The 25,033-nt window shown below is 31.4% G+C and overlaps 6 protein-coding genes across 11 annotated transcripts in view; 3 read left to right on the top strand and 3 right to left on the bottom strand.

Annotated features, from left to right (window-relative positions):
- Window positions 1-1,941: 1,941 nt before the first annotated feature.
- LOC105149828 (hypothetical protein) lies at window positions 1,942-4,394 on the bottom strand. Its single transcript, XM_011062519.2, has 3 exons — window positions 4,220-4,394; window positions 2,853-3,012; window positions 1,942-2,294 (listed from the first exon to the last, which is right to left on the bottom strand). Exons 1-3 carry the CDS (start codon window positions 4,352-4,354, stop codon window positions 2,140-2,142), a joined length of 450 nt encoding a protein of 149 aa, XP_011060821.1. The 5' UTR covers window positions 4,355-4,394; the 3' UTR covers window positions 1,942-2,139.
- A 1,583-nt stretch (window positions 4,395-5,977) lies between these two features.
- On the top strand, window positions 5,978-7,654 carry Prosbeta5 (Proteasome beta5 subunit). The gene is made up of 5 exons (XM_011062520.2): window positions 5,978-6,185; window positions 6,581-6,737; window positions 6,824-7,036; window positions 7,111-7,344; window positions 7,435-7,654. The coding sequence occupies exons 1-5, from the start codon at window positions 6,042-6,044 to the stop codon at window positions 7,545-7,547; spliced, it is 861 nt and encodes a 286-aa protein (XP_011060822.1). The 5' UTR covers window positions 5,978-6,041; the 3' UTR covers window positions 7,548-7,654.
- Window positions 7,655-8,482: 828 nt separating this feature from the next.
- LOC105149896 (death-associated protein 1) lies at window positions 8,483-12,727 on the top strand. The gene is made up of 3 exons (XM_087409536.1): window positions 8,483-8,735; window positions 8,939-9,038; window positions 11,540-12,727. The coding sequence occupies exons 1-3, from the start codon at window positions 8,684-8,686 to the stop codon at window positions 11,697-11,699; spliced, it is 312 nt and encodes a 103-aa protein (XP_087265662.1). The 5' UTR covers window positions 8,483-8,683; the 3' UTR covers window positions 11,700-12,727.
- On the bottom strand, window positions 10,386-14,240 carry LOC105149830 (MICOS complex subunit MIC13 homolog QIL1). Of its 4 annotated transcripts, XM_087409535.1 has the most exons (4): window positions 13,980-14,240; window positions 13,755-13,914; window positions 11,041-11,180; window positions 10,386-10,756 (listed from the first exon to the last, which is right to left on the bottom strand). In XM_087409535.1, the coding sequence occupies exons 1-3, from the start codon at window positions 14,096-14,098 to the stop codon at window positions 11,043-11,045; spliced, it is 417 nt and encodes a 138-aa protein (XP_087265661.1). In that variant the 5' UTR covers window positions 14,099-14,240; the 3' UTR covers window positions 10,386-10,756; window positions 11,041-11,042. The 4 variants fall into 4 exon arrangements, with proteins under 4 accessions (XP_087265661.1, XP_087265660.1, XP_011060823.1 ...); XM_087409534.1 differs by having other exon boundaries at window positions 10,386-11,180; XM_011062521.2 differs by lacking the exons at window positions 10,386-10,756; window positions 11,041-11,180 and adding an exon at window positions 12,897-13,252 and having other exon boundaries at window positions 13,980-14,196.
- A 40-nt stretch (window positions 14,241-14,280) lies between these two features.
- Window positions 14,281-17,726, top strand: LOC105149831 (E3 ubiquitin-protein ligase RAD18). 2 transcript variants are annotated; one of them, XM_087409533.1, is made up of 8 exons: window positions 14,281-14,702; window positions 14,785-14,863; window positions 14,938-15,466; window positions 15,574-15,823; window positions 15,910-15,976; window positions 16,064-16,762; window positions 16,877-17,172; window positions 17,416-17,726. In XM_087409533.1, the coding sequence occupies exons 1-8, from the start codon at window positions 14,673-14,675 to the stop codon at window positions 17,422-17,424; spliced, it is 1,959 nt and encodes a 652-aa protein (XP_087265659.1). In that variant the 5' UTR covers window positions 14,281-14,672; the 3' UTR covers window positions 17,425-17,726. The 2 variants fall into 2 exon arrangements, with proteins under 2 accessions (XP_087265659.1, XP_011060826.2); XM_011062524.2 differs by having other exon boundaries at window positions 16,877-17,726.
- A 101-nt stretch (window positions 17,727-17,827) lies between these two features.
- Window positions 17,828-25,033, bottom strand: part of LOC105149832 (uncharacterized) — a 119,217-nt gene continuing 112,011 nt past the window's right edge. Inside the window, exons 8-13 of one of the 2 annotated variants that reach the window (XM_011062526.2) lie at window positions 24,305-24,471; window positions 23,659-23,910; window positions 23,317-23,607; window positions 22,364-22,539; window positions 21,395-21,544; window positions 17,828-20,949 (exon numbers count right to left, since the gene is read on the bottom strand). In XM_011062526.2, coding sequence (XP_011060828.2) covers window positions 20,830-20,949; window positions 21,395-21,544; window positions 22,364-22,539; window positions 23,317-23,607; window positions 23,659-23,910; window positions 24,305-24,471 — 1,156 coding nt within the window. In that variant the 3' untranslated portion in view covers window positions 17,828-20,829. Of the gene's footprint in view, window positions 20,950-21,394; window positions 21,545-22,363; window positions 22,540-23,316; window positions 23,911-24,304; window positions 24,472-25,033 lie in introns of both variants that reach the window. The other variant, XM_011062525.2, reaches the window with a different exon arrangement.

Genomic DNA, 25,033 nt, shown 5'->3' on the forward strand with positions numbered 1-25,033 from the left:
TTTAAAGACCATTATCTGGTCAAACCATACGTTTTACATTGTTTCATATTTTTCTCTTTTACAAAAACTTCATAGATGAAGGGTCGCAACCGCCCATAAGAAAAATGCTTACGTTCGTAATAAGAAGACGAAATGAGCCAAATCGCTGAAAATTTCATCAGATCCGTGGAAAACTCACAGCTTGTAGGTATAGTTTTTACGTTGCTAAAAAATTCCATCGTTGAAAGAGAAAAGTATGATCGTTTATTAGACACTTTGGCAGTGCATTATTAATAAATCAGTAGCTGCAATTCGTTTGTACCATACAGTTTCGAGACGTAACAAGAACAATGGAAGGAAATAAGTAATAATAAGCAGTTTGTTGGTATCAAATAAAGCCATTGAAAATTTCGCGTGGAAACGCACGGCTTAGAGAGACTTTTTGTGCAGCTAAAAAATTTTCGTCATTGAAAGAGAAAAGCGTTGCTGTGTCCTGGGCATTTTGACGGTGCATTATTAATGAACATATAGCTGTAGACTGTTGTTTCCAGCAGCCAGTCGAAATCTAGCTACGTAACGAGAAGGATGGGAAGAAATAAGTGACAGTGATAATTTGTGTGTGCTAATTTGAATGTTCGAAAAGATATATACGTGTGTTTATGATTTATATAAAAGAATTCTGACGAGATTAAAACATTTAAAGGAAAAGAAAAAAAATACGAAAATTATTGCTTTTCGAATTATTAGTACGTGTCATTATCTTCTTCTTTCTTCTATCACATGTATGCAATACGTATAGATAATACGAAAAATTCATCTTTTTATTCCATAATAGGTAATTATTAAATTTAAATGAAATTCTTAATCTGCAAAAAGAAGATTAATTTTGCGATGAGATGTCGTTTGTTTCGCATATTATGGACGAAGCAAATAAGAAAACGGCTCAAGATATTTTTGTAAGGTTTTAAAAGCTGGTTCGGCGGGATGTTAGAGTATAATTTCGGCGATGTGATTTTATCTAATCTTCTTACCTGCTTACGAACCCCATCAAAAGAGAGAGGAAAATAAATTTGACGATGTCGTTCGTTTTCATTTAGGATAGGAATTTCTAATGGGTGTGTAATGTATCTGTAATGATATAAGGGGCATCTTAAATTCTGAAGCTACTTAAATTATAAACGTTAAATCTTAAATAAAATTATATAAAAATGTAACCGAAATAAATATTCTTTTTTGTATAACTATATATATATATATATATATATAGATAGAATTTATATATATTTATTATTACTAACATTGTAGCAATAATAATGTAGCTAAATAGATCTGGAAATAATTTTGTTGAATCATTTAAGTTACATATAGAAATCTCAAACATGATTAATGCTGTAAAACGTTTCCCAGGTAACACAGGCTAATTCTTATTGATCAAAAAGGCAAAAGACAAACAAAGACAAAGAGCAAGAAACAGGAAACAAAGAGCACATTGTAGAATTAGCCTTATTGATTTACATACGTTTTATCTGTTTCTAATATATTTTCAAATCGAGTATCGTTTCGTGAACTGCATTTAGATTTACGGAAAATGTTTTCGCGGTGATCTAGCATTACAAAAGTGGCATTCATGAAATTTGCATTTGACACACGTGACGATGCCGAAGTGTGAATGCGTGAGTCGCATGAATGATTGTCCAACGACGTGCTTATTATGCAACACAATTCATTCTTTCACAGACTATTTTTATATGCTTATCTACGAAAATCGGGCCATTAACGTATACAAATCAATCAATAAAGATTTATTTTTATATTAATGAAAGTTTATAAAAAGAGCATTTAAAAAGAAGTAAACAAAGCTAGAAAAATATTTCGTGTAGTGTAAACAATGTTACACAAAAAAATTTATGTTTCCTAAACATATACCTATAGATATGAATTGCGATACAATATTGTTACTGATTTAATTATCAAAACTCTTTTATTTTATGTAGAACAAGAATACAATCAGAATACAAAAATATCTTGTCATAATTAATAAACTCTCGCGGGAAATAAAAGATTTAAAGAATTAAAATATAATTTAAAAATTAAAAAATTTCCTTTATTTTATAAATGCGCGAATTATAATAAAGGTTATTTTTTTTCGCATACAATTGTTTAATGTGCTGCTGCGATGATTTGGACGGAGGATCTCGTGTTGGGAGCGCCGCGAATATTGATCTTGCCTTTGGATGATCCTAAAGTCGTTGGTTCGTCGCATGCTACCGCGTAACTACCATTGTCGTTCACTACACTAGCGTAATGAAGAATTCCTATACAAGAAAGAATATTTAAGATCGCTATCACTTATCAGGAATCAGATAAAAATAACATTGAGTAAAAGGCATATAAGAGTAAAAAATAGTAAAACTTTAATAAATACACGTCAATTTTTTAATACTTATTCTCGATGTCATTATACTAAAAAATAAATTGATGGTGTAACATATAAAATATAAAATATCTACAACAATAAAAATTGTTATATTTTATATGTTACACCATCAATTTATTTTTAATATAATGACATCGAGAATAAGTATTAAAAAATTGACGTGTATTTATTAAAGTTGTACTGTTTTTGACTCTTATATGCTTTTATTTTTATCCTTTTATTATATTCTTTTATTTTTATCAGGAATCGCACTTAATGTAGTATTAAAAAATAGTCTTTAATTATAAATTAATATAAACGCTAAATTATTTTATAATTGACTACATGTTCCTTGCTTTTCTCTTATTAACAGCATGCTAATTCTTTTCTAATTTTCTGCGTACATTCAATGTCGAATCAAATCAAGTTATACAAATTCTTGTTAATGTTTCCTCACCATTAGTGACAGACAGCGTTAGGGTAGTTGACTGAATTCTGTCTGTTGGATTGTTAAACACGATAACTCGGCGAAAGACTGTTTCGTCGGCATATCTTCTTCCAATTTCAATATTTCCGATGAATCCAGTGGCAGCATATGTCTCGGGTAGAAGATTTTTCTGTACAAACGTAGCATAAGATATATTTCTTAATGATAGAGACTTTTTCTCAATAGAAATATTCTTCACAAAACTATTTTTCTTTTACATATATTCTGACAGAATATATATAATAGTGTATAATATACTATTTATGATTGATTGTTTCACCTTTCGATACATTTTACGCGTTAGGTAAATCTGATAATTCACGCAATGATTGAATAAACTTGCTACTTATCTAACTCTTAAAATTTATCAAAAGGTGGAATGACCCTTATCTGGACCGGCCTTTATTTTAATATTTAGACGCATAATACTTAGATTAACTTTTATACAATTAATCCCTAGATTATCTTACGCTATAAAAATCGATAACAACGTTTATGAAGATAAAAATCCAATCGACGATATACATTGTTTTGCTCTATATTATTATACAAAATGTTATAAAATGTCATAAAATGTTATTATAAAATATCTTAATGTTACATTAAGTTTTAAAAATAAGAAATAACCGATTACTTTAGTAAAAGTCCAGATTCTTCAAAGAAACGGACATAAATATTAATATATGCTTTACAGTCTGTCAATGAAGATTAAATTTAATTTTAGATAATCTACAATTCCTATCAGAATTCAGGATAGAATTTTATTTATAATTATCGTGTTCTATTTGTTTATAAACAAATGTTCTGTGTAGTTTAGCGAAAAATATTTGAAAAATCAAAAGTACACATGTATTATAAATGTCAGAGTTGGGAAAGTTACATTATAAAAGTAACTTGTTATACACCATTACGATTATAAAAAAAATAAGTCATCACAATTTCCATTATTTTTTCACCGAATTTTTATAAACTTTTTTTTAGAATGGACACGAGATCTAGCTAAATTTTTAAATACTTCAGCAAAAACCGTTTTTTTTTCTGTGAATATCATATAATTCCATTTTAAAATTTGTTACAATCAACTAAATTAATGTCCATTTCTGATGTAAATTAACTTTAATTTTAATTTATTTTATTCTTCATTTTCTAATTCTAAGAATTAAAAAAAAATGAACAATAATCTTAAATCGAAATTAAAGCTAATCTATAATACATTAATGGGAAAGCGCGGACATAAAGCAATTGCTTTAACTTCGCTATTATATATGTATATGCTATACATATATATTTGTAAGTTTTTATCTATTCATGAAACATATGATAAATTATTAACTCACCAGCGCCGTTTTTGGCACAATATCCTTCTCGATGAAGTCAATCTGGACATTCTTCGTCTGTGATAGGTCGATGGCAGCAACCGTCTGCAGGAGGCCAAGAATCGCGAGCGCAAGAACAACGATCGGACGTGACATTTCGGTACGATTTGATCGGATCTCAAGGTGTGTCCGTTTCTTTTATAGGGCAGCTCGAGTGATGCGTCAAGGTGAGCTTGCCTTATCTGCACAGCTCTTTTATGATTTCTCCATTGCTGGTGGCCCTACCGTGTTTCTTCCTCGCGGAATACAAATAAGAAAAACGCGACTGCGACAGAGGCACGTATATGCCGTCCGTCTGGTTCGCAGGGCCATGCGTGGTCGACAAATTCTCGCGGATGACCCTCGAAAAGAGTATCGTCCGTCCGATTGGTATTCGAAACAAGCACTTGACGCCCCAGGTGCCAGTAATAAAAACACGCTGTTTTTTTTTGTTGGAGTCCTTACTTATGGAAGCTATCCGCGTGACTACGGCGAAAATAGCGTAGCTTTCAGATTTTCGATCAGTTCTTCGTAAGCTTATTGTTTTCGAAGAGACTTTTTTAGATGACTTTTCTATTACTTTTTCCTCTGATCTTAAAGATTGAATAAATATATAAGAAAAATATATAAAAAACATAAAAATTTGCATTTTGTATTTTCAGATGGGAATAAAAATAATGTTATGTAATTTGTAATAAATTTAATAACTGCTTTTTGTTATTTATATACAATTTATTTAATACATATGTAATGCATACTATATAAAATGGTTACAACAGGACAATAGGACTCAAGCACGATAATTCTTGTGCAAACCAAACGGTTACCAAAACAACTTTAACTGAATAATTAATCCACTTACATGTTTCGGCTCACTTTTGAGTCATCTTCAGAGAGAGTATGATGTTGTAATTACAAAAAAAAATTTTGTTCTTACAAACTAATTCATTTCAGTGACTTCCACTTATTAACGGAAACTGTAATATAAAAACAAACTGTAATAACAATCTAAAATGTATTAAAATTATTAAAAGATACATTTTGGGGAGGGGGGGAAGCAAAAACAATTTGTTGTAAAACAATAGAAGGTAGCTCACTAAAATACATAGTATATAATATAATATAGATTAAATAAATCATATATCTATTATATTGATGTATATGTATAATATTAATATAATTATAATAAAATACATTAATAAAATTATATACAATAATATATATATTTACTTTTATATACATATAATACATACTCCAGCAAAATAACTCAGCAAATCATAAAAATACATAAAAATATTTAATGTCATGATTTGATCGAATAAATAAATGTAGAAACCTTCGAAAATTTTTATCTTCCTTTCTATCTTCCTTTAAAATATGCAATAGTAATTTTTTTAAGAATTTGCATGGCTGATTCTCTTCTTTTATCACTCCGTTGTAATCATTTATTCCGCAAAAAGTAATTGTGTGCGTGTTTGATTTATAATTATTATCTATAAAAAAATAAAAATAAGTATAAATAAATTTTCATATTTCTAACAGTTTTAAGTACAAAGAAAAACATTTACATTGCTAATATTCTTAAGTGATCTTAGCAAATTCGTATAATTCGATCGTAAAAAGACCTGTTTGGAAAGAACCAGCATTCCAACTTGTGCGGATTTTTGGCAAAAAATTCAATTTCCACTTGATTCACGAGCGCGCTGATGCAAGCGCTCTCTATTAGAAGCAGGCAGAATTGAAATGGTGATGACTGAACGGATGACAAGCAGTCAAGCAGTCGACTGTCAACATTTAGGTAAAAATGGCGCTCGCCGATGTTTGTGGCATCAAGTCTTCTATTGATTTTGGCTATTCGCTAGAAAATGATAAGGTCATCAATGAAGTCAAGACATATACTAGAAATTTCACCAACAACCTTCACCTGGCGATGCCGCCGTTCGTAAACGTAAGCACGCAACGACAATCATGAGCCAAATTTGCAGCATCATGCAAATCACACATATTTCGTGACACGAAATTACACTTTAAATTTGTCAAATTAACATGGACAATTGTTATTTCATCGCAGCAATTATTAATAATGATACTGATATCGATAGTAATTAAATTCTTTGAATTTTTTTGATAATTTTCTTTCAATACACAACCAATTATTTTTAGGTTATTCTTATGTATAATTATGTGTAGGACAAAATCATTCTTCAAATTCTAACAGCAAATAAAAATTTCTAGAATTATATTTTATATACTTGAATGCTTTCATGTGTGAAAATTTCAAAATGACATTTTATTTTGAAAAGTAAAATGAATTGTCTTTCAAATTATTTTTTTACGTTACAGCCAGCTGAAACTCTTGGCCAAATAGTTCAAGGCACTGATGAAAGTGGAAAGAGTTTGAAAATCAAATTTGACCATGGGACTACAACTTTGGGTTTCCAATATCAGGGTGGTATCATTCTAGCAGTGGATTCCCGTGCGACTGGAGGACAGTTTATTGGTAAAGTCTATTGCATATCTAAATTGATAAATTATATCACATCACATTTATGACAAAAATCAATCTACTCTTATCTTGATCTTCAGGCTCGTCCACCATGAAGAAGATAGTGGAGATCAATGATTATCTTCTTGGTACTCTGGCTGGTGGTGCTGCTGATTGCGTCTACTGGGATCGAGTGTTAGCAAGGCAATGCCGCATGTACGAACTCAGAAACAGAGAACGCATCTCCATCGCAGCAGCAAGTAAACTCTTGTCGAACATGATTTATAATTTCAAAGGAATGGGACTGAGTATTGGTAAGATTCTTCTGGTTCTGTAAAAGATTAGATGTAGAATGTGAGAGGACTTTTTTATATGTGTAATCTTGTAGGTATGATGCTGGCTGGGTGGGACAAGCGTGGCCCTGGACTTTACTATGTTGATTCTGAGGGGACTCGTACTCCAGGGAAGGTTTTCAGCGTCGGTTCTGGATCTGTGTTTGCATTTGGTGTTTTGGATTCTGGTTATCGGTGGGATTTGACAGATGAACAGGCTTATGAACTTGGAAGAAGAGCGATCTATCATGCCACACATAGAGATGCCTATTCTGGCGGTATCATAAGAGGTTGGTTACAAAATAAACATATATAGTAAGAGGTGTCTTAATATAATTTTATAATATTCCAATGTTGTAATATATAATTTTACTTTACAGTATATCACATGAAATCAACCGGCTGGGTGCACATCTCGGATCAAGATTCCAAGGATTTGCATTATGCATACCATGCCGATAAATCAGCAGAACCTTCAACAAGCACTTCCTAGATTTAATTATTAAATATACATTGTGTATGCAGGTATTAATCGTTTATGCAATAAAACGAAATGATTTCTATTTGTGTAATTTATAATAAATCATCATATAAGTTTAACGCTTCCATTATTATTGTACAATTTTATCAAATACTATTGTAATATCTGTTTGTCTACACAATCATGACAATCGTGTAATAAGATAAATGTGCCAATTAATTGACATTACTCAATTATTGAACAAAACGACAGAAATTTTAAATATTAAACTTTTAATTTGTATGCAATTCGAAATTCGTCTTATTAAATTTTTATTTTACAATGAATTTATTCAGAGTCTTACATTTAATCAAAAACTTAATATTTAAAATTTTTGCCATTTCATTCAATAATTAGATCATGTCCGCTAACTGGTATATTGAATATAAAACAATATTAACATAATTGACTTTCAATTTTGAATCGAAAGTAAAAGTAATTAAGTATTCAAAGTTTCATTAGACATTAAAATCAAAGAATAATTTTAAAAAATTATTTAATAATTACTATTTTATTATCAGATAGATTATTATTATTTGCTATTAGGTATATTATTATATAAAAATATAAAGAATATTTTACAAATATTTTTATTACTTTAAAAAAATATTATCTTTTAATTTTAATAATACATACTGCAAATTTACATAAAAGCTTACATAAAAGTAAGAAAATTTAAATATAGATATAGAGTATGAATTTATATTAATTTCTGTTATATATTAATTTATATTATCTTATATATTATTATATTATCTTTTATATTAATAAACGTAGATCATTTTATCGTGCATATGTCCGCCGTCGTGTATAACGTATATTCAAGACAAGGCATCGCGAGAGAAATATAAGCAACATGTATGTGGCAACCTTTCCCCCCTTTCTTCTCACATCTTTTCACATTGGTACTCGATAGTGCGACGCACACGAAGGCGTCGCGTCAGAACTCGGGAGTTGGAGCTGTTGAGTTGAATGCTATCGCTAATTCGTTACCGGAGTGGCGAGGAAGAGAGAGAGAAAGAATCAGTGTGTGTTGCGTTGTGTCAGCAATTGGTAGCATATTGTGACGGAAATTCAGTCGAGACTCTGATCGACGCGAAAACAACGGTATGTCAAGCAGCGGAGACGAGTGCAAGCTGAAGGGCGGTCATCCCCCGGCAGGTTAGTGATTTTCCTCTTCCGCGTTCCTCGTTCGCCCTGCGGAAACTACGCGGGAAGACGGGTTAGGGCTTGCGTTCGTGGCTCATAGCCACGACATGCCACCTGTCGATCGCGATCAGATTTCCAAGGTCGGCCTTTCGTTGAAGTTCGTTCTCTTAATGCCGGGTCGCGCGTCTTTCGCGCGACTTTTGTCTTTTTTTCAGTAAAGGCAGGCGGTATGAGGATAACGCAGCACAAGACACCGAAGGATGAACGCGAGACGAAGCCTAGCAAAGACGTCGAGGAGAGCAGGCCGTCCAGCAGGTGAAGTAGATCACGATCTTGGTGTATCATGTTTGTCGCAGTGATATGCTAAATTGTCCTTCGACACTGATTTGATAATTAGTGGCTTTTACCAGCATCGAAAGACGGCCGTGGCGCAGATAGTGGCTCGATGCACAGAATCGGTTTTGAAAAAGACAGATGGAGAGATGGAATGAAAAATTTAATGATATTTAAGAATTTACAGATTGAATTTTACAGATTGATTCTTCAACAAACTAATATATATATATTTAATTCATAACTGAAACATATGGGTCCTAGTCATCCTGAGACATTTTCTTAATTTTGTAAATGGTGTAATGATTTGGAATAATTTTATGTTTTACAAGCTTATTTTTTGAATTTAATTCGGAATTCTTAAAAAAATAAAATTAGTAACATAAAACTTTAATAGCTCTCATATGGTTTCTGTCAATTATCAAAAAATATATTCTTGTTGCGAATTAAGATCATTGCATATCTATATAATTTAATTAATATTCTAAAAATAGATGTTTATTTTATTTATTAAATTATTAAATTTTACTATCTGTTACTTAAAAGACAGTAAAAATATTAATATACTATTAATATTGGTTGAAAGGAAAGTAATGTATTTTTAGATCAAAATTATAAACAAAATATATTCATTAAGAATGAATGAAATTTGAATGTTAAAAAAGGGATTTAAAACTTAAAATCTCTACTTTCGAAAGGTTACTATATTTTTCAGTTTCTCTGTAATTTTTACATATAGATCATTGCTCAATGGTTAAAAGAAATGCCATATTTTTAGCTGAAATTTATATATTCTATTTTTAAAACATTGACAAATACACCGTTCAATAGAACAAAGTTTCGGAATTTTTTAACATTGCGATACGCACGTGGATGATTTTTAACGAAATTGTGAGTAATCAAAGTCAGAATGCTCCTTTTATTTAATCCGTAAGTAACTCAGTAACAAAAAATCTTAGGAACATTTTTGAACAACGATTTTGTAAGGAAAACTTTAAGCTTTTATGTCAGATAATTTAAAATTTTCACATATTTTTTTGATGAATCCATAAAGTGAGAAGAAAATTTCTCATTTTGTTTAACTCGTAGTTTTCTACTATATGTAAAAATTACCGAACTCACAGAAACTCAAACAATATAAACAATATAAATATACGAAAAGTGGAGATTTTTAATTTTATTCATTTTTAATGAATATATTATATATATAATTTTAAACTAAATATATGATATTTTCTTTCCAATACAATAGTATCAATCTTTACATTTAAATCAATTTCTTAAATATTGCTATTAATCAATGAAACAGTTGCTGATAAATGACACATATTTCTTTTATAACTATAATTTTTATTGCATTTTCTATATATTTTTTTATATATTTTTTTGTAACTATACATTGCTATTGCTCATATGTTTAATAACTTGTATAATTATTCCTCTGGACCTCCGCCATTACGAAACCGATTCTTCCACGTATTATTCAGCTCGAAGTATAACATGGGACACATCCATCATCTTTTTTTTATATTCTTTTTTTTATTTTCTCAGGTACGAATGAAAGAATTGCAAGATAAAAAATTGTGATTATGTTGCTTAATCCATTCCTGCGCGACAATTCTGATAATAATAAGTGTGATTATCGGTGCTCCACATTTACATAACAATGTTGTGCAATCGGAAATAAACGTGAGTTATATCTGAAAAACATTTATACGGAGAGAGTTACTATATTTATGCGAAGCGCCAAATGAAAATAAACGAATTTAAATATAATTTGACGATTAACTACGATGTGTAGAATCTTAAAAAATTCCTCTGAACTTATTATACAAATAAAAATAATTTTCTTGCATTTTTTTTGCAGTAAAAAATATGTAACATATGTTTTTCAAAAAAATTCATTGATATTAATTATCGTTTGTAATCGATAATGATACATCATATCGTTCGAAATGTTTGCTTAAGCACAGCGTGAATATACCTTTATTCATCTGGTATAAAATTGTCGCAGTTTATGTCTTGCAATACATCATTACATCTATTGTTTGCAACAAAACCATTGAAAAGACAAAACAATATCTTTTTCTCCAAATATAAATATATATTGCAAAGTCGGCTATTCTAGAATCATTTTTAATTATTATTAATGTTTTTGAGTGTACCTTCTAGATATCAATTTTAAAACATTAGAATTGCCAATGACTCCGTTAATTAGTTTAATTTTTTTCTTTTTTATATTAGATATATATAGTACAAAATATTGTAAATGTGTGACTAATACAAATAATATTAAAATAATTCTTTAGTATCGAAAACAAGAATAAGAAATTATCAAATTGGTATCTTTGCCAACTCTAACGGAATATTATCGGCAGTTCTAATGTCAAAATATTGTAAAAAGCAATGTAAAGTATTTACAGTTCGGTATTATCTTATCTTCAGTCGTATATAAAAAATAAGAAAATTTCTGATGTTTGCAGTCCGCCAAAGACAATAATGATCAGTGGCGCTCCGGCCAAAGGAAATGCAGATTTTCCACCAGAAGCTGTGCAACACTTCCACGAGAAACCCATACCGACTCATGATGCACGGCCAGCGCATTGTTCGCGTCCCATTATCATTCAACAGCCTAGAAAGTGAGCCGTACTTCGCGAGCCGTGCATCGTGCTAGTGGATCTTGTTCCACAGTCACCCGTTAAATTTACAAAAAAAAAGGAATAATTATACAAATATATATATATATATATATATACATATATATATATATATATGGGAGATAGGTATATGTTATATAAGCGTACTTAAACAAGTTTTTAAAAGAATTAAAATTAAAGAGGGTTTGAACTTCGCGCGGCAGTGTTTGTAACGATTCTTGATCCTTTAATCGATGATTGATCGTAATCTTTTTTCTAACGAGGTACAAAGAAATTGTAAATTTAAAAAAAAATTAAGTCAGGATAAATTTGCAAAAAATTAAGAGCTATCGAGTTGGATCTATTTCTTAAGATGAAGAACAGGCAGGCCTGCATAACTAATCGGTTGAAGGATCAAGGAAGCTCAATTTCTTGTACGCGTTGAAATATTAGATGACTTCACAAGAGATATTACTATATTGTTGTTAAAAACAAAAGAAAGTTTATTTTTGACGCCACAAGATTCCTTGTATCGGCATTTAAGATTACATATACGAGCTTTTGCGAATATATCTTCGACTCGTTATCGCACGTTTTATCTTTATCTTATCGTTCCTTTTATTTTTATACTAGACGATATATTTGCTATGATTGCATTACAATTAAGTATTGTTGTAACATAGTTACATAATACTATCACTATTTTGGGGACCAGTATGTACTGTGACTCATGATGGAATTCGTATTTAGTTGCACATTCTCAACTTTCTCAGAATTTTTCTTTTTCTTTTTGTATCCATCTGATTATAGCTTGAAAATCAGATGTATCAGCATCACTTTGAATTTCAGGGAATGGAATTTTGTTTTGAATGGAGTTTTGAATATAAGTTAACATAAATTAACGTAAGTTAACATAAATTATTATGTTAACTTACGTTAATGTTATTTAAGCGTGTAAATGTCGAGCGAGATCCATAGTTGGCGACAGTTTGTATAACATTTGAAAACGAATAAACATTCATACATGTACATAAACCATGGATTGTGTCTTAATTATTTCCATATGTTGAAATGATATTACATTATAAACTAATTTATAAATATCTCGAAATCACTAATTATTGTAGTTGATATTAGTGTCGTCGAATTAATATTTCAAAATAAATATTGACTGTTTGTATATGTATTTAATGCAAAAATCTGATTTAATCACAATAAAATTTTTATTGAACATATAATAAATTAATAAGAAAAACTCAGTAAGAGCCGTTAATAGTGTATACTGTATAGAGAAATTAACATAGCAGTAAAGCTAACAGCTCAATTCAATAATGTTATATTCTCCTAAAATCCACAATATAGGATTAGAAAACGCTATTGATTTTTCTCAGATACGCTTTGTTGTTCTATGTAACCCCGTATAATTTCTGAAACATTCTGCACACCGGTGGTCACATGAGTTGGAGTCTCAGACAGGAATTTCATGCTCGTTATGACTCCCTTATTCCATGACGATTTGAAAGAATTGGAGACGTCACCGGTACTTGGCAACGGTGGTAGCTATACAATTTAATATCTCTTTTTTTTAAATGAATCTAATAAAAATGTTGCAACAAAAAAATTTATAATGCGAAACAGAAAGCTGATAATATTGTCACATGTACAAATATGACTGTTCAAATTCTATATAAAAAATTGATGATTTATTATTATAAGATCTTCATAATAATAAAATTTCATCTATCAAGAGACTTCATCTATGATGTCATGGATGAAGTCCATTGAAACATCAGGTAAAGTTTATCATAAAGTTTAACCATAAGTTAATCAGATAATGAAAAATTAGGCTTTAGGATGAATTTCGTTTTGTGCTTACAACGCTTATAAAGATCACTTGTCCTTGTTTAGTACTTGCTAGACAGTAAGGATAAACTGATGTTTACAGCGTGTGAGTGTTAAATGAATGGATGTTAAATGAAGATTCTAAGGATGTTAAATGAATATAAGAATGTTAAAGGATCTAAGAATGTTAAATAAATTTGTCAATTGCAATAGAGCTCACTTCATTGACGATTTCCTTAGGAATATTGTCCTTAACATAAGGTGCGATATTATTATAGATCCTCCCGTATAACTGCACGCTATCCTCAGATTTGGACCATAGACCTTGGTGAACGCTGTAGTAAACGACACCGCCTACAAGGGTGGACTTGATGACGAACCTGTGAAATATAACCTCTTGTCGTAATTTGATTTCAACTCATGGAACAGTGCAGCATGCAAGTACCGTGACAGCGTGTCCTTTTTATTCCTGAGCGAATGTACTAACCGCACGATGCCCATTATTTCAGAAATTACTTTGACAAGAGTAAATTCAATTCGATGTTCTGGTCGATCAACGGTCATTCATCAAAAACAGCAAGAAAACAGTCAATAAGAACTATGATCAAGACTAGAGGTTAGAGGTTAGAGGTTGTCGTTCTGAATGCATCCAATCAAAATTCCTCTTTTCTCTGAGATGGAAGGAAAGGAAAGATTCTGATTGGTTGATTCTCTTATGCCCTCTGCGTTATGCATTTATGCAAAAGTTTGTGATGCGGCCACATTTCAGTCAGTACAGGCTGCAGTCATTACTGACCATAACATTTTTATTAATTTCATAATAATTGTGCAAGAATCAATTGGGAAAAACGCTGACGTGCTCGGACCCTCTGAACTCCGGAGTTCGGATTCGAAATTCCATCACTGCCATCCATATTTAATGCCATAACTGCCATCTGCCATGTGTTATCAGATAAAAGAGAATACGACCGTGGAGTAGGATCCGTTCAAATGAATCAAAATGAATCTTTGTAGCTGTACTATAGATCCATATGAGTCTATTAATGATAATCACGGTTTGGATTGTAAAAGTGATACAAAGTGGTGGTATTCAATAATATTGAATTATTTATCTTAATCTCAAAACTCGCGATTAACAATGTGGTCAACAGAATACGTCGAGTTAAAGGTATGAAAAAAGTGATATTAGTTAATGAAAAGATGATAGAGGATGTGAAATAAACAGTACTTCAATTTTTTTGTCATTGTAGCGTATTGATGCGTTATTGCAATGTGGGATATGTTACGATTATATGGACACTAGTGTAATAACCTCCTGCTCTCATAGTTGTGAGTACTTCTATAAAGAAATCTTGTTACTATTATTTTTTTACACATGTACATTTTGTATGTTATATTTTTAGATTGTTCATTGTGTATTAGGAAGTATCTGCATCACAAGACTCAATGTCCAACTTGTTTTGAGGAAATCTTCGAGAAAGATTTAAGGAAGAACAAACTCGTGGATGAGATTATTATTCAATATTTAAATTTTAAAGAAAAATGTGACGAGAAAGTTTATCATGAAAAATTAATTACTGTAAAGAATGAAAATTCTGGAGTTGAGTGTTCGACAAATAATTTTGAATGTAAAAAGGAACAAGATATGCTCAATGTATCACACCATCATTTGGATAATTCAATGCTCACAGCTGGTAATACCACACCTCATAGACAAAAGGATAATCAACAATATATATCTACTCCTAGCACTAGTGCAGATCCTAGGATTCCTTCAATGTTTACTCCGAAGAGTAAAAAGGGTTTTCAAAAGGAAGAAAATCGTCAGTTAGTTACCTGTCCAGTGTGCAAAGTGGAAGTGCCTCAAAATAATATAAATAAACATTTAGATGATTGTTTAAGGAGAGAAAATACAAAGGTGGAACCTAAAAAGTAAACATTCTCTTGTATTATTTCCTCAAGTTTTTAAAGAAAATTATTAGCATCTAGAATGTTTTAATAGGTTTTTAAATCTTCTTGAAATACTTGCTTATTTTCAGAAGCGAACCGAAACGTAAACCTTTGCCAAAGTTAGTGTATAGTTTAATGAAAGATAACGTTATACGAAAAAGACTGAAAGAATTAGGCTTATCATCTCAAGGAGATAAAAAAGCATTAACGAATAGACTACAGAGATATACAGTTCTTTATAATGCAGAATGTGATAAGACATATCCAAGACCTATACCAGAATTAATTAAGCAATGTGAAGAAGAAGAGGATTTGGAGAAGAAAGTACAAAAATCAAATGTAAATATAGTAGTATTACACATATCAAAGTTCTCGACATTTGACTTAGAATTTTTCTAGGTTTTAATTATATTACATTTTTTCAGAGTATTTTTTCGAATGTCACTAGAAACACTGAAGATAATATTGTAGAACAAAAGAGGAAGCAATATTGTAAGTATTTTCTGCAAATTATTTGCAGATGTTGATTTGGAATATAAATGTTATAAATTCTCAATTTTTCTTTTTTCTTATTTTTAGTGACTACAAACAAGGAAAGTTTTGACAAATTAATTGTAAAAATAAAACATGATAATGGTCCACAAAAAATTTCTGTTAGACGCAGCATATTAAACGAAGAAAATTCCGATATTTTACTTAATGATTGTGTTGCAAAAAATAGTTCAACTTTAAAAAATGATCAAATAAGTGATTTTCTGTTGCTAAATTCTACTAATTGTATCGAAGATTCGAATTCAAATACATCTTATCCCTTGCAATCTAGCAAATGTCCTATGGATTTTCTAACTGTTGAACTAGATACCTCATCTAACGATTTCACTGATCAATGTGCTTCCAATCATGATATCTTAAACCATTCAAATATAATCAGCCCGGATTTATTTAAATGTACTATAAAAATGGAAAATAAAAAAACCGAGGAATTGTCTTCCGAAAATATTTTAATACAGGAAGAAATAATTTCTAATAATCATTCAAGACAATGTGATGTTTTGAAGAATGAAATAGGTATTGATACTGTAAAATCAATTTCTGAACTTGTTAATATGGAAACAAAGAATGAAGAACAAACGAGATTAGCTAACAGAAATAGAAGTGACACGCCAAACAAACATGTTGCACATTCCGAACTTAGAGATAGATGGCAAAAAGAATTACGCAATGAAAATGTAGATTCAATTGTAGAAGATGACAATATTGATGTTAAGGATAATTATGGTAAAAAAAATTTCTAATATATAAACAAGTCTAAATAAAAGTTATTTTTCTTTTTACAGTTGTTCCTCTGTATTAGAATCATTCAAATCTTTATGAAAGTTTTTATTTTTATAGAAAAATCAAACCTCGAGCAATTAAATGAAGTGGTGGAAGAGTATGCTATCGGGATGAAATCTGAAAAAGAAAACATGAAAGCGTTGGACAAAGATCTAATAACTTGGACTCCTAGAAAACGAGAACGTGAAATGGCATTCGCATTAAGTGATGAGGAAAAAATTGCAGATAGAACAATGAATGTTAAAAAATCTCTCCGGTTTGGACTTAGTGAGGCTAAAGGATTTAATAACGAAAATTTCGGCGAAACTGCGCGGGATGAAGGAAAATCACAAAGTGAAAAGGAAGAGTCGCAGGTAATTCGTACGAATAATGTACGCAATTTTGCGAGAAAATCTGTTAGATTGAGAAATAAAATTATTAAAAATTGATATAAAAAAATTGATAACATAAATTAAACCATAGAATTAAAATAATTAAATCATCGAGATAAATTTTTATATGTCTTGTTAGCATTATAAAATGTCAAAATAAGAAAATTAGACTAAGTATCTTTTGCAGATACATATTCAATAGATGTATATATTTTTTACTTGCAGTGCCTTTGATATAAAACAAATGTATATTTATTTTTAAGACAACAGAAAATAAATACGAGTTTAATAAAATAACCTCAAATTATCTTTCTGTTTATCTTTCTTTGTTATGTGTAGCATATTTTATAATTATATATAGCAATATATTGTTAATCGATTTTTTCTGAGAAATTTTAAGATTATTGTGATCTACTTTTTTAAATATTGTAATATATTTTGGATACAATCTTGATTATATAAATATTTCTTTTTGTATTAATTACAGCTTGATAAAAAATGTAATAAAATGGAATAAAAGATGTGTGAGAATTCGATATATTTTTAATATTTATCCATTTTATAATATGTTATGTTATTGTTAATGTTATTCTTGTTATGTTATTCTAATATTCTTGATAGGAAAGGAATCAAAATCTTTATCAAAGAAACAATTAAATTTTATTGAATATATATGTATATTATACTATACCAAACAGGAAAGGGAGCCTAAACGGTAGAACGATTGGCGCAAATTTCGATAAAACTTATATATCTCGAATGTATATTCATAGATACTAACAATAATTTAATAAGCTTAACGTAATGTCAAAATATAGCTGCCCGTGTCTAACAATTGGTTATACAGTAAAATATTCGTCTTTGATATTACACAACTTTGATATTAATACAACTTTGGTATCGATTTATACAATTGTACAATTAACTTTATGTACATATCTGTGCAATTCGCACAATAACTCGTCTAGTTCGTACATTTACAGCGCTAACGTTCTAAAATTCTAAACGGAACGACTATCACATTCATTACATATTGTTCTCATTCTAATTCTTAACGTTATTGCACTGTTACAGATCATTAACCTTTATTTATATCGTGCCGACACTTCTTTCCTCGCTTGTATGCGAGGTGCGTCATTATCGCAGGAACGAAAATTTGTCTACGGCTCGGGAAGCGCATTATTGATGTAATAATGTAAATGTAAATGGTTCCTATGTATTTTAACAAGCTTCTGCCTTTAACTCTCATATCTAATATTTCATTAACTGTTTGATAAAATTTTAACAGAATGGTCAATTATCTCTCTTACGATCTTCTGACATTACATGATTAAGGATACACATGCGTAAGATTAGGAAATACATGTTTTCGGGCATAAAATAGCTCTTTCTTTAAACAAGTTCACGCAGTTAATAGTTTCTGTTCCACTGTAGTATGGCATCACGCGAGGTAGTTACTCGAACGTTGATACATCCCTCAAGTATTATACACGCTATAAGCGATTCTAACTTTTATTTCGTGCATAGTTATCTGCCGATTTTTTCGGGAAAGATCGACATATTAGATGCGTGAGACATCTTATAAGCAATAGTCATAGATCAATTTATTTATCGTTAGATTCATTAGCAATTCATTCACGACTCATTCGTTCTTGGCGCTTACTATAGATTGTCTTTTGATTCGCTAAGAGACCAGAGATAATACCCTCAAAGAAGTTAGTACGACGAATAGACTATCTTCGCCGTGGAAAAGGCCAATTTTCTCCTACTATTTACTTTTAACTTTAGTTAAATTTATTATTTTATTTATAAATTTATTTGATCAGTGTGTTAAAGGGAAAATCCTGAAAATAGATTATCTCTTCCCTTGAATAAGGAAACTCTGCCGAGCTTTTTTATCACACGCTTTAATTACGAATATTGATTATTGTAAATTTTCATTTAATCATGAATGAACGAAATTGAAGCTAAAATGTAAGTTAGCTGTTTATTCATTTCACAATGAATTTATTTCACGTAAAACTTCTCGTACGTGAATGTGACAAGCAATAAATTTTCATGTTATAATAATTATTTTTTATTCATGTGAATTCATGGTAGTAGATAAGCTCTTTCAATAAAGTTGTCGGATAAAAATACAGTATTTACACAATAAATCCTGCACAATGGCGCAGCTCTATTTTTGAACGACTCGAAAAAATTTCCATGTCTTCGGAAAAATATGAAATCTAATTTTAATTTTAGTTTTAAGTTGAACTATTTTAAGTATACCAGGGAAAAAAAATAAAAAGTATATTATTACCAATAACAAGAGTTATTAGGAGTCAGCGCGTAAATCGGAGCGCAATCAAATTAATACAAAATAATTTATTAAATCATAAAGTAACACTATAAAAATCTATCTGTACATTATATTATTACCGTCAAATTCATTTATAGATATTTCCACTATTTAATTTATTTAATTTTTTATCTGTAAAATTCTGTATTTCTTTTTTTCTTAATTGATGGAATAAGCATGATTTACAAAGATATGTAGTAAGATACATATCACAAGCTTCACATGAGTTTTTCTGTCCATGCTAGTGAACATTTAAAAGAATATCTTTTTACAGCTATAGTACAACATATGTATATCGCAGTTTCACAAAAAAACTTTAAATCGTTTCTCTCAATGGATAATCGATAATTTGTGGTTCGACTGATTACATTTCGTTTTGCAATATCATTTTTCTCTCTAGTCTTATTTTGATTGATCCTTTTTGATTCTCGAATTCATTGGAGGAATACGCATTAATCATAAGAGGGTGTCACTTTTCGTTAATATTATCATAAATGATCAGGAATACTATTGACAGGCGTCGATAATTGGAGATCGAAGAGATTCGAACTTGTGGGACGGCGTTCCGATTATCCTACAATTAATGCGCAATCTATCACGGTCGGCATGTTGAACGTTCTTTTGAGATAAATTGTATTATAATTACTGTAATTATTCCAGTGCAATAGTAATCATAAATAATATTGCGGAGAACGAGATTGATTAATTCGCGAATGAAATCGAAATCGAGAATTTAGTGTGCGACGCCCCAGGATATCTTTATCTTACATCTCTGACGTTATTTTCCTTTTAGAGACTCTCACAAGAACAAGTGACTATCTCCGGACATTCGTCAGGGATATTATCTGGATGGCATCTGCGAATATTTCTCGACGGCAGTCTTTTGTAATCGATCGAAGATGACTCCTTTTTGCAATCGGAAGTGTCTGCGCTGTCTTTCACAGAGCGAGATTATTTTGTAAAGATGCTACTTCGTGGATGATCTTCATCGTTGGTAGTGGCGGGTTTATTCTTTCTTCTGATGTTGAAGATCCGCCAATTTATAATACCTCTAATTGTACTTTCTTCTTTTATAATTTATACTTACTTGCAATAATTCCTGTGCTTTTCTACTTATTTTTACCATCTCATTATCCAAAGCTTAATGAACTTTGAAAAATCAGCGTCTTTTCTCAGCATAAACTTTTTTTATGCTGGACTCTTGTCTCAAATCAAACTCGCCATTATTGATAAGGAACAATATCGATCAGATCGTCTTTTTTTCGGTTTTTCTATTTTGATCACGCACTGGACTAGTGTCACGTTACATTACTCCGTTTCGATTTTCTCATCACCGTGATGCCTATCGAGCCGCGTATCTTGCGCAATAGATCTATTATATCAGCTGTTGACATATGTTCCACACTCTCCTCATTAACCTGAAAAGAGTATTTTAATTTTAATATAAAAGCCTCAAAGGAATCTTTTCTATATTAATCCCTTTAATCTCTATTTAAAGTTACTTATATTTATAATATTGTTTATTGAAAATATAAATATTGTTTTTTTTATGATCAAGATTTTAAATTATCATAATTATTAATATTATCTCTCTCTCTCTCTCTCTCTCTCTCTCTCTCTCTCTCTCTCTCTCTCTCTCTCTCTCTCGTTAAAATATTTATATGTTCAATAATGATCTCGTGAAATACGTTCTATAGAGAAAATTGAGAAAAGTGAAGGGAATACCATACTCATGCGCAGATTTTCAAAGACATTCTACGTTCTAAGGAATTTTTTTTTTCAGGACGTCCTTTGGATAAAGTGTGCTGTGTAGACTTGATCCAAAGAACGTCCTGAAAAAAAAACTTGATGTGTAAGATTCACCATCAGTAACACGTCGCCTTGTTTAAGTCGGCCATCCTTGGCCGCGACACTATCGCGATGCACGACCGATATCACTGTGCGATTTCCTTCCGGCTGCAAGCTAAAGCCCAGTCGGCTGTTCCACCCACGCGTCAGCTCCACCATGAACACCTGCAACGAGAACAGATTGCGCAACATTGCGACGCGATGTTCTTTCGCGCGTTCTCAATAACCACACATTTCAACATTAACAAAACAACAAAGCATTTATTATATATAAAATTGATTGAGTTTCGACAAAATCGTCGTTAAGATCACCATTTTATCGTAAGATTAGCGCATCTCATCAGATTATAATCCAGTAAATACCAAATAAAAGTAACATAATATTAATATTATAATTTCACACTTAACAATGTAACTTGATCAGATCGCCATCGACAAAATCGGCGAAGTCAATAATAGAGAAGAAAAAAAAAGAAATGTGTGTAACACTGTACGTGTTGTATTACATTTATTCATAATATTCAGTATGAAACCCTACTGAAAAAAATCATGTCACAAAGTTACATAACGAAATCATATAATTAAAATATGTAAATCACATAACTTGATTATCCCAAACTTGATTGTCCAAATCAGTACATAAAAAAATCACGTAATTTGAAAAGTCATAATGATATTTCTTTTCTTCTATTTGTATCATTTAATTATTTAAAATTCGATATAACTATAAAATCATATATGTAATACATGAAATTTCTAATATCATGTGATTTTTTAAATTACACATTGTCATTTTAATAATTACGTGATTTGAAACAAATCGTTGTGTGATTTACTTATTTTAAATACATTGTTATGTAATTTTGTGACGTGATTTTTTTCAGTAGGGAATCATAACATTGCATTGTTTTAGTTGATGTTAATAAAAATCTAATTTGGTTGGAATAAAGCTTCATTATGAAAATGTGAAGTCGGGAGACTAACCTCACTGCCTTGTTCAACGTCTTCGATGGGAGCGACCGTATCCGTGGTGTCTTTCCCGGCCTCTTCCTGGTCGTGTTCGGCATCTTGATCTACTTCGTCATTTGGAGCGAACATCACACCTTTCCACTTCAACAGCCCCTTGCTGCCGCCCGGATCGTCCGTTCCCAAGACCTTTCCTGCGTGGTGCGACAAAAACCAAGTTTATCGAGTAAGAAGTAACATCAATTGACACTCGCGAATGTTTCGTTACTACTCTTGCAACGATGAGACCATTATCTTATCGGTCTCTCCCTCTAACGTGCTGATTTGGTTTCAATGATAGCAGGTTAAGTAAAGACAGCGTATATTCGTGCGATTAGTTAATTTCAGCGGTAATTACAAAGTTCATTTTGTATTAATCGTTTTGAATTAATAAAAATGAAGCTAATATAAAGGTATACAGTGAGGCGGCAATTTATCTATTTATAAATTATAAACTTGTGGAATCGCTTGTTTCTTATGTATATATATATTCTCACTATTTGAATCAGCCATCTTAGCACTAGTGTGATCTTGATTTAATGTTTATTTACAAATCTTAGTTAAGTTCATATAATCAATATGACTTGAGACGATTTAACATTTATCATTTATGAATTTGTCTAACACTGAAAAGCTTATTGTTTATAAGTTTAATAATTATAATTTATGTTTATAAATTATAATTTAATTATAAATTAAAAATTAAATAATAATTTACCTCAAGTAATCGTATTAATTATATATTCAACTAAGATTTGTATAAGCATTACACAAAGATCGCACTAGTGCTATAAGATGATTCAGACACTGAATATAAGCAAGCGAGTCAACAAGACATACCATTAATCAATCAAGGTTTGATTCCATTAATCTATCAGCCTCTCGGATGGGTAGAAACGAACAATGAAACAAGAACAGTATGAAATAATTACCCGGAATGTCCTGATCGCTCGAGTATGTAGCCTTGCTCTTGGTTCCAGCAGGATCGCTGCCGGCGCTACCGCAAGCTGGATTGGCGCTCTGGTAAGCCGGATTCTTGTAGCTGAAGGCGGCGGTGCTTGTGCTACTGGTGGACGAGAGCACCGGTGGCATTGAGGCCGGCTCGGACGGTAGATCGTTGTCGTGCTCGTCGCTCGACAATACTGTCACGCTTCTGTCATCGTCGTAGCTCGGCTCGGCTAACCGGCCACACTCCGCCTCGGCCAGGATCACGTCGCCGTCCCCTGGATATTCGCCGTCAGAATCAACGCTGCAAAACTGGAAATGCGGTTTACCTTGCGGCGCTGATAAATCGAGAAAGCGAGGTCTGGCCGCTGCGTTGTTCGACGTTGTCTTCGATTCGTCGTCGACGTCGCAGTAGATGTCGTAGAGCGGCGGTGGATCGATTATGTCGGTCGCAGGTGTGTTCGCCTGGGAATTGGTGATTTGCGTCCTGACGGAGCACTGGTCCGAGTCTGACGTGGTCTCCGCTTGGCTGGCCGTCGACGACGTCGTTTGCACGTCGTGCAACTTGCTCTCGGGAATTTCTGCGGCACGGAGAACATTTGTCGTGAAGAGATTTTGTCACGAAGAAACTAGCTATGGGTCCTATCATCGAGGATTGCCCCAATCCCTCGCGATTCGAGATAATTCCGAGAGACAGCTTGGCGCTGAATGTTCTATAGTCACTTTAACTGGAAACTTCTGGAGTAACAACTGATGTTCACTAATCCTTCCGTAGAGAATTTCAAGAGAATATATTTTACAGATTATATTCTCGTTTCCGAAATATTTGGAAAAATTTATACAGAATCGATTATCGAAATATTATCTTATTGATAGCTTTTAATTATTTTTTAACTTAAGCATCCTACATGTATTTTCTTAGCTTATTAATTTGCTTATAACTGTTTTTGCCTGTATTGTTAATTAATTATTTACCTCGATCGGTTTCGGCAGTGGGAGTACGCGTAGCAAGTCGACGTAGTCTTCGGGGCGAATTGCATGACGCACCAGGTGATTGTTGCTTACAGCTACTAGATCCACTCGATGCACCGGGTGACAGCTTCCGGACTGCTAAGTCACACAGCATATCCACAGCTTCTTGTCTATTGGAAAATAACATGAATGGAATAGATGAGCTATTTCATTAACATGGAAGATCATACGCACCGTATTTTAGCTGGAAATGATCATGTTAGCAAGCGGTTTATAATATAAAATGCAAACATCCACTATCTTTTATCAAGTAATATTTTCTGTTACATGAAAGAATATAAATTGATTTTATATGCGATTTAGTTACTGAAGAAACGGATTGCACATGATATGAAAGCATAAAAGAATATCCATCGATAGATAGAATCGAAATCAGATTTACTATCAAATATTCTTTTATAGGTCAATGGATATACAGAATCAAACAGAGAAAGAATAGCAATAAAATTGAGATCTCTGTAAGTTTTTCTTAATATTTACAATATCTGAAATTATTACTATATTTCGTCTGCCTATTGACATTCTTTATCGATTTTCTTTTCATCGACACATCTTACTCCAATATTAATATTATATTTTAATAACCCTTTTTATTTCAAATAATCAAATATTTTAATTTTTAAATCTTAGACTACACTATTCTGCAATATTCGTGCCAAATGCAATATTCAT

This window comes from Acromyrmex echinatior, chromosome 9 (assembly GCF_024713525.1).
Source record: "Acromyrmex echinatior isolate Ae372 chromosome 9, ASM2471352v2, whole genome shotgun sequence".
In the NCBI taxonomy this organism is placed as follows: Eukaryota; Metazoa; Arthropoda; class Insecta; order Hymenoptera; family Formicidae; genus Acromyrmex; species Acromyrmex echinatior.